Raw genomic sequence first — 9,310 nt, 5'->3', positions numbered from 1 at the left:
TGTATACTGGGTGTAATCCTCAGTATCTGTATTATTCTGTATATATACACTGCACAGTACCACTTCTCCTGTCCTGTATACTGGGTGTAATCCTCAGTATCTGTATTATTCTGTATATGTACACTGCACAGTACCACTTCTCCTGTCCTGTATACTGGGTGTAATCCTCAGTATATGTATTATTCTGTATATATACACTGCACAGTACCACTTCTCCTGTCCTGTATACTGGGTGTAATCCTCAGTATCTGTATTATTCTGTATATATACACTGCACAGTACCACTTCTCCTGTCCTGTATACTGGGTATAATCCTCAGTCCCTATCTGCTTTTATAAAAAATTAGAAAGTTATAAAACACAAAAAATTTATTATTTACCATACCCAGTGCCCATTCAATGACGTTGTGTCTACACATCCTTGGTGGGGCTCGACAATGATCAGCAGTCAATTGTTACGAACTTGTCTTTTTCATGGCACTGATAGTTATGTGTAGACGCGACATCACCATCATCGCTCACCACCTGATGGGAAAAGTCTTGTCGGACAACCGCTTCGAATCGTTGAGTCTTCTTCTATCAAGTCCCTACTATCTCCATTCAGAATGGAATTTTTTTCCTCCCGGAGATAAGAGGATGTTTTGGAGAATTTTGTCCTCATCTCTAGCTCCGGAGTCTTAACCAGGATTGGTTCCATACATGGAAGACCACATGGAGGGGCTCAGTAAAGGTGGTCTTGAAGGTGTGTAGATGTTTTAACGGGTGACAAAGCTCGTAGAAAGACAGACGTCCGGCCTCGAAATCCAGGTAAATTCTGATTCGGGTGGCAGACGAGTATGGTGTCAAGAAGTTGACTTTTCCACCATGATGCACTGAATACTTATTGTATTCTCTCTTTAAAGCCCAGGATTTGTTGTTTGCCCCCACCGAGGACATTGGCCCATTTCTCTTCATACTGGGATAACACATGCCTACCATCCAGTAATTCGTTCCACTGGTTTCCACCTCCCAGTATTGCCGACCTGAAAAAGTCATGGTGCTTAACACCTGAGGATGGGTGGTAAATCTCCCTGGGTGTTCATAGAGATGTTGAGTCTCCTGAGTCCGGGATGCCGACTTAAAGTCGCCCGATAAGGATACATCTTTAGAAGCCGTGTTAGTGTCCAGCGTCAAACCAGTAGCTTCATGGCAGTAAAGATCTTTATTTATACCCATTACTATATCGGATATCGTTGTGTGTAACATCTCACAGAGAAGACCTTCGTCAAACTTCCCAACTGAACGCACATCTGTATCGGTATTTTTTTCATCTTCTGTATCTCCCTCGTGAAAGAAGGAGGCCCCTTTTTGTAAGACAGTTAATGGCTCTGTCATATCACAAACTTCCTTAATATCACTGATTTCATTGGACAGGTCATCCCTGTCTTTTTCCAGTTGGTGGATTAGGTCAGAGAGCGATAGCAATGCTTGTTCTTCTTGACGTGAGACCTCACTTAGGGCTTGGATTTGTAGGAGGTCAAGCTGATTTCGAATGTTTTGTATAATGTCCGTGTGTATCTTTTTTATTTCAGACGCTTTCTCAGAAACCTTTGTCTTGCGGTCTTGTAAGATCTCGAGTTTGTTCTCAGCCTCATTTTTCATTTCGGTGAAGTTCTCCTGCATAGCGTTTAACTCCGTCTTCATGTTGTACGCAGCATCAGGTAGGAGCTCCACCTCATGTCCTTTGTGATTTCCGACCAGAGAGCAAGACACACAAATGCAGATGTTGTCCTTCGTGCAGTAATACTTAAGGATTTCTTTGTGAATATAGCATTTTGTGGTCGCTGGCGATGAGGTGGGATCGCATAAGATGTGTTCTGCGGCCTTGCTGTGGACTCTGAGGTGATTCTCACATAGAGAAGCTTCACACAGTAGACAGGACTTAACGGCAGCTACAGACGAATTAAAGCAATAATCGCAGTCAATCACCTTTTCCTTCTCCTGTTCTGGCTTGGTAGACCGCAAATGTTCTGCTATGCTGCTGAGAGTGACGTTCTCCTGTGGCGATGGCTTCTCGCCAAATATTTTACTGCAATGAGGGCATTTATAGATCCCAGTGGATTCCTGTTCACCCAGCAGACGATCAATACACTCCCGACAGAAGTTGTGTCCACATCTTAGAGAGACCGGATCCCTAAAAATGGTCAGACAGATGGAGCAGGTCAACTCATACTTCAGATCTACGGCTTCCATTGCTCTACGAGGTAGTATGAAGCTAGTAAAGAGGCTATTCCTGGATATAGCCGTGGTTATACCCAGTTCTGTTCTGAACTTTGATCTTACGAAGCCTTCTAAATCAAGATTAAGACTGGATACGTGACATGTATTGTGCTCCTGCCAGTAAGGAAGAGGTCAACCCGCCAACACTAATCTCGAAATGTCAAAAGTCAGCACTTAACGTTGTAGTGGGGTACGAGTTTTATTCATTGTAGGGTTGTAAGTGACATAAAGCCTTTAGGACCTTCGACGTACTGCTACATCCAAGGTTGTGTCTATCCCTTAGATGTGGCGAAGGGGTTAATTTTTTGGGTGAGAATAAAGCAGAACAGACTCATGGAATATTTACCTTATGGCCAGAGATTCATCTCTCTGGCCACAATGCTAAATCACGCCAAAGTCACCTCAACCGTCATATCACATTTATAATACTGGAATTTTACTATGTGGCAGAAGGGCTTTGATACCCTCACGTGCTTCAGGTGTTCTGGCCACTTCCACCCGCAGTCTCTATGTCAATGCCCTTTGCTTATGGCTGGTATTAGGACCACTATGACTGGCATTACATGTGTACGCATTCACCTGCTAATAGATGAGCAGTATGTCACTGGTGTGTCATGGTTGACAGACAGTCCTTTGGTGTCCGTCTGTAGAATGTCGTAGCATTTGGCTACACAAATTGCTCCCCGACATTCTATTCTTCCTGCTGTGGTGTAAATGCTATCCTATGTATCTTCTCTGCTTGGAGTTTATCCCTTTCTTTTTAGGACCCTGCGGATATCCTCACCTTGCAGCTGCTAATCATCATTGTGACGACATGGACACCCAATGCCTCTCATGGGTTAAAGTTTCTTCTGTGTGCTATCTCATGTTTGCTTAGCTATTGTATCTCCAGACTCTTCCAGTAATCATTGTATTGTAGTTGTGTATTGCTAATGTAATTACCTTAGTAGCCATTGTCTAGTCGGTAACTTCCAGACTACATGTATACCCTCAGTCTTTCTGTAGACATCATTTGGATGAACATTGTCCATGCAGCTTGAGATTCATCCAATGGGAGAGGCGATCTTGTCCAACCAATCGATGAGGATGCAGTGTATCCAAGTGGAAGGCTGTGGCTGTAAAAGGGATTTCTTTAAGCCACCAGGTTGGTTGATGGATGCTGATGGATCCAGTCTAAGCTCTTATGAGCTGACTAGAGGATCAGGATACCTTATGGATTCAATCTAGGGACTCCGGTTCCGGTTGGAGACCATATCCACAGTTTAGGGATTTCGATTCCGGCTGCCAGGATTGTATCATCATACCAAGGACTACTTAAGGAAGAAACCCAGGTTGGGACAATTTGGTCACCTGGCTACAGACTTTTCAAACCTCAACCAGCTTCCTAAATCCGGCACTATTCCATTCTCGGTGGGTGCCCGCCAAAAGCGGGGTGCTGCTGGATTGGAGTAAATAGCCCTGGAACCTCTGAGGCATGGACATTCTAAATCCCTGGTGAGCCAGCGGAAGGGTGAGACTCTGTTGCCTGTTACATTTGTGTTTTGCTGGTTATGTGTTATGTGCCGTTAATTGTTTGGGGATCCAATAAAGTCTAATTATTGTGATTCCCTCACCCTGTGTTGTCTGAGTAGTGTTCCGCCCACGGTTAAGGAGGCCGGCGTTCAGTTGGGATGAGCCCTGAGCCACGCTGTCTTTCTAAAGGCGGCAGGTTTTAGTGGACGAGAGCACCCACTGAGCCCCGTGTCTCCACAATCATCACTTCCCCTTGTGTCCTTAAATACCCACATTTTTCCTGGTTGTTTGCTGGTGATAGAGTTATATTCCTATACAGGCCTTGGAAGCAAGCAGTCGGCTTGTGATCATCTTGGAGATAAGTTATTCATTCACTCCCCCTGTTTCTAATGCCTGTGTCTTCTTTAAAGCTTAGTTGGGTTGACTAAGTGCTCATCTCATCCATTCCTTACCTAGCACCCAGTTCAGGGTCAGCCAGGGCAAGGTATCATGCTCGGCGCATAGGTGTGGAACCTATCTAGGGTGGTCAGGGGAGCCAGCTGTAGGTTTGGTCAGGGGTCACCATCTCCCCCCTTCACTAAGCACAGGGTTTCCCTTCCTTTTCCAGTCTGTGTACTCGTGGTACTTCACCATAACTAGCATGACACAGTATTGATAGAAAAAAGCAGAGTCCTCAGTTACCTTTTAATGGCTACCTTAAAAGATGGTAATACATAGCACGCTTTAAGACTACTCAGGTCTCTTCATCAGGCTCAGTATGACACAAAATCCAAAGAGTCACATATTTATACACAACAGGACATACAGTATAGATGGAAATTTGTGGACTGAAGTGGTAACATAGGCAGTTATTTGGCATATAGGGTTTCGAGATGTCGAAAGTTCGTCCAACCACATCTATAGACAAAGGCTCATCGCCCATTGGGACATTATTTTGTATCTATCCTACCTAATGTGACATTGTAATGCATCACTAATGCATCTAAGGATAATTCTGAAAGTTATCACCTATCCAAAGGATAACACAGATCGATGGGGTCCGATCACTTGGACTCTCATATCAGTAGACCAGGATTCTGAAAGCCCTGTTTATATGGAATGGCTGGAGATAGAGTACAGAACTCAGCTTTTTCTTCCAAAGTCCTATAGAAAGTAAAGGGAGCGTTGGCGCGCAGGTGACCTTTTCGAAGTAGAACAGTATAGCTTGCGAATCGACCCACCTATCTGAATAGGTGGTAATAATACTTTCATGTTGGAAATATAAACATCAACATTGTCTGGAAATCCGATAGTGCTTGGGGGGAATTCTACTATCTTTTTCTACTTATATATTTTTATCACTAGTCAAAGCTCTAAACTCTTACTTCTTTTATGTTGGGGCTTCAAAGAGGAATAACGTATCTTATCAGTATACGGCTTCCCATTCCAAGGAGGGTCCGACCATTAGCTGAAAGGATTGGTAGTATAAAAAAAAAGGCTATACATAAAAGCTAGACGAGAGAACCGTATAGTCCTAGACGTTGAGAAACCAGATCTTGCCCACCCTGTTTTGATCCATCTTTTGATTAACAAATCGTACCGACATCTTGCTTTATTTATCAGTGTAATAAATGGAGACGTGACGATTGGGTTGATTCCAAAAATTGTCGTCAAGCGTTTTTTCACAGCCGTTCGAACCCCATGTAGAAGTTTTTCCCAAGATGGTGTGATAACACGCTCCGGGATCGCCTTTGCTGGGTTCAAAGGGCACGTATTCACCTCAGGCAGACAGCCGAATTCAAGGTGTAACTGACGCTTGGTCAGGTTTATTGCAGTGAAGCATAAACAAAAAGAAAAAAAACACCAACAAAATAAATCCTTGCCTGTCCGGCACTAACTATACACGGTGTTATCCTAACTACCAACTGGAGGGCTTCTCCCTTCCAGCTAAACCATACAAACATCAGGCACTGCTCCTCACAAGTGTCTCCTACACAGCCAGGCTTACTGTGTTCCCAGATGGAGACCCTCCCCCAACTTCCCAGATTCCTTTTACCTCCGTCCTTCACCTCCCATTAATCCATTAGTAGCCAGGTGATCCTGGCCAGGCTAAGTCACATAGGACCGATACCGGGGTGAGATATACCTGCCCTCATCCACTAATCCCACATGAGTCTCACATATCCCCCCCCTCTGCTCAGACCACTGCAGCTGAGCAACAGCACCCACAAAACAGTGCACACGAGACAGGGCATCAGCATTCCCCATCCGCACCCCCGGGCGGTGCTCCACTGTAAAACGGTAGGCCTGAAGTGCAAGGAACCACCGGGTCACTCGGCCATTCCGTTCCCTATTCAAGTGCATCCACTTGAGAGGGGCATGGTCAGTGATCAGCCGGAACTTCCTTCCAATCAAGTAATATTTAAGAGACTCTAGAGCCCACTTAATGGCTAAGCATTCTTTTTCCACTATGGCATAGTTGCGTTCATGCTTATTAAGTTTCCGACTAAGATAAAGGACCGGATGTTCCTCTCCGTCCTTCAGTTGTGACAATACAGCCCCTATACCGGCATCAGAAGCGTCCGTTTGGACCACGAACTCGCTGCGGAAGTCAGGAGTCATTAGCACAGGTTGAGAGCAAAGAGCTAGTTTTAAGTTATGGAAGGCTTCTTCGGCTGCCGTGGTCCATTTGATCATGACAGAGTCTTTCCCTTTGGTAAGGTCCGTCAGGGGAACAGCGGTAGCCGCAAAATTAGGAATGAACCGTCGGTAGTAGCCGGCTATTCCCAAAAACGCTCTCACCTGCTTCTTGTTGACTGCTTGCGGCCATTTCTGAATGGCTTGTATCTTGTCAATCTGGGGTTTAACAATTCCCCTCCCAATTACGTATCCCAAATACCGGGCTTCTTCCAGCCCGATATGACATTTCTTGGGGTTTGCTGTTAGACCCGCCTCCCGCAGGTCCTCAATCACAGCCTCTAGTTTCTGGAGGTGCGTCTCCCAGTCCAGGCTGTAAATGACTATGTCATCCAAATACGCAGAAGCATACTGCCTATGGGGCCTCAGGACTCGGTCCATCAACCTTTGAAAGGTTGCCGGTGCCCCGTGTAGTCCAAACGGCATATACACATACTGGTATAAACCTTCCGGTGTAGAAAACGCGGTTTTCCCTTTAGCGGCCTCTGTTAGCGGGATCTGCCAATAGCCCTTCGTTAAGTCTAGGGTCGTGATATACCGGGCTTTTCCAAGCCGATCTATTAATTCATCGACCCGTGGCATAGGGTATGCATCAAATTTGGAGACCGCATTTAATCTCCTGAAGTCATTGCAAAATCTAATGGAGCCGTCTGGTTTCGGTATTAACACAATCGGACTCGACCAGGCGCCATGCGATTCCTTGATTACACCTAACTCTAACATGGTCTTCACTTCTCGGGAGACAGCTTCCCGCCGAGCCTCCGGTATTCAATAGGGCTTTACCTGAACTGTTACCCCAGGCTCTGTTATGATGTCATGTTTAATGAGAGTGGTCTGCCCGGGCTTTTCCGAGAAAAACTCGTGATTGTTGATTACAAACTGCTTGACGTCTGTCTTTTGCCGCTCCGACAGAGTCTCCGCCGTTCCGACATCCGGTATGGTCTGCTTGCAGACCGGAAGGGCCAGACCTGCTGACAGAGCTGGACGGTCCTTCCAGGGTTTTATCAGATTCACGTGATAAATCTGTTCAGGCTTCCTTTTACCAGCCTGGTACACTTTGTAGTTTACCTCACCCACCCGTTCCTTAATGTCAAAGGGGCCTTGCCACTTTGCCAGAAATTTGCTTTCTGCCGTGGGGACCAGGATCAACACCCTATCTCCGGGTGCAAAAGTACGGATCTTGGCCCCCTATCATAAATCCTTTTCTGTGCTCCTTGAGCCTGTATCATATGCTCTTTAACGATGGGCATCACCGCCGCAATACGGTCCTGCATTTGGGTTACATGGTCTATTACGCTTTTGAACGGGGTGACCTGTCCCTCCCAGGTTTCTTTAGCGACATCTAACAGTTCACGGGGACGTCGGGCGTACAGAAGCTCGAAAGGAGAGAACCCGGTGGAAGACTGGGGCACCTCCCGGATGGCAAAAAGCAAATACGGGAGTAAGTAGTCCCAGTTCTTCCCGTCCTTGTCTATCGCCTTACGGAGCATCTGTTTCAAAGTTTTGTTAAACCGTTCGACCAGTCCGTCCGTTTGAGGGTGATACACGGAGGTGCGTAACTGTGCTATTTGTAACAGCCTGCAGAGTTCTTTCATTACTTTAGACATAAAGGGGGTTCCTTGGTCTGTGAGTATTTGTTTTGGGACACCAACCCGACTAAACACATGGACCAGCTCCTTGGCAATGGTCTTGGTGGCCGTGTTACGCAAAGGGATGGCCTCGGGGTAACGAGTGGCATAATCCAAGATGACAAGGATGTGCTGGTGTCCTCGTGCAGACTTGGGGAGGGGTCCAACTAAATCCATCCCAATTCTCTCAAATGGGATCTCGATGATAGGCAGAGGTACTAAGGGGCTACAGAAACGGGGCCTAGGCGCAGAGATTTGGCAGTCGGGACAAGACTCGCAATAGGTGCGAATATCGTGATGCATGCAGGGCCAAACAAAACAGTGTAATATCCTTTCGGTAGTTTTCTGGACCCCCAGGTGTCCCCCCATCATGTGTCCGTGTGCCAGGTCCAGCACTCTCCGCCTGTAGGCTCTCGGCACAACCAATCGTTGTACTGTGTCATCCCCCTTCTTCTCTATCTGATAAAGTCATTCTCCAGTGCCATGTAGGGGTAAGACAGCCTAGTACCTGCATCCACCTGCACCCCGTTTATCATTTTAACATTTTTTATAGCCTGAGAAAGGGTAGGATCTCTCATTTGCTCACTTTGGAAGTCATCTTTCTGGACTTCCAAATTCAGCCAAGAGGAAGGGGGACAGCCACCCGTGTCCGCCTCTGCCCCGGGTTCATCGGAATCACCCGCCAGAACTGAAAAGGGGAACTGGGGATTGTTTTCAGCGGATTCCTCCTCTGAACCCTCTTGTGGGGCATCCTCTAGTGGCTCCGGGCCCACACAAGGTGTGGGAGAAGGATCATCCGTGCGGCTACCCTGGGGTACTAATTGGTTCTCCCACAACTGCCAGAAGTGGGGAAAATCCCTGCCCAAAATGATATCATGCAATAATGCTGGTACTAGTCCCACCTTATGATGCACAGACCCATAGGGCGTAGTAATGCAGGAGACCGTTGTGAGGTACGAGCAGGTGTCTCCATGCACACATGTCACAGAAAATTTATCTGACGGTCCCATCGGGACTGCTACCAGACTGGCCTTTACCAGAGTCACCACACTTCCCGAGTCTAATAGTGCAACAACAGTATTGCCATCAATGGACACTTCACACAGGTGTTTTTTCATATCGCCTTGACATGCAGCAACACACACTACCCGTGCAACCATAGCCCTGCGTTTTTCAAAGTCCGTGACATCACACTGCATCGGTTCTGCAGTTACTGGACAGTTTGCAGCAATGTGG

General features: G+C 46.5%; 1 protein-coding gene across 1 annotated transcript; it reads right to left on the bottom strand.

The window, feature by feature from the left end:
* Positions 1-385: 385 nt before the first annotated feature.
* On the bottom strand, positions 386-2,240 carry LOC142310464 (E3 ubiquitin/ISG15 ligase TRIM25-like). Its single transcript, XM_075347988.1, has one exon. The coding sequence runs from the start codon at positions 2,229-2,231 to the stop codon at positions 663-665; it is 1,569 nt and encodes a 522-aa protein (XP_075204103.1). The 5' UTR covers positions 2,232-2,240; the 3' UTR covers positions 386-662.
* Positions 2,241-9,310: the final 7,070 nt, after the last annotated feature.

The sequence above is a fragment of the Anomaloglossus baeobatrachus genome, chromosome 5 (genome assembly GCF_048569485.1).
Source record: "Anomaloglossus baeobatrachus isolate aAnoBae1 chromosome 5, aAnoBae1.hap1, whole genome shotgun sequence".
Taxonomy (NCBI): domain Eukaryota; kingdom Metazoa; phylum Chordata; class Amphibia; order Anura; family Aromobatidae; genus Anomaloglossus; species Anomaloglossus baeobatrachus.
Note: the sequence above shows the minus strand (reverse complement) of the source record. Positions and strands in the feature narration are given on the sequence as shown.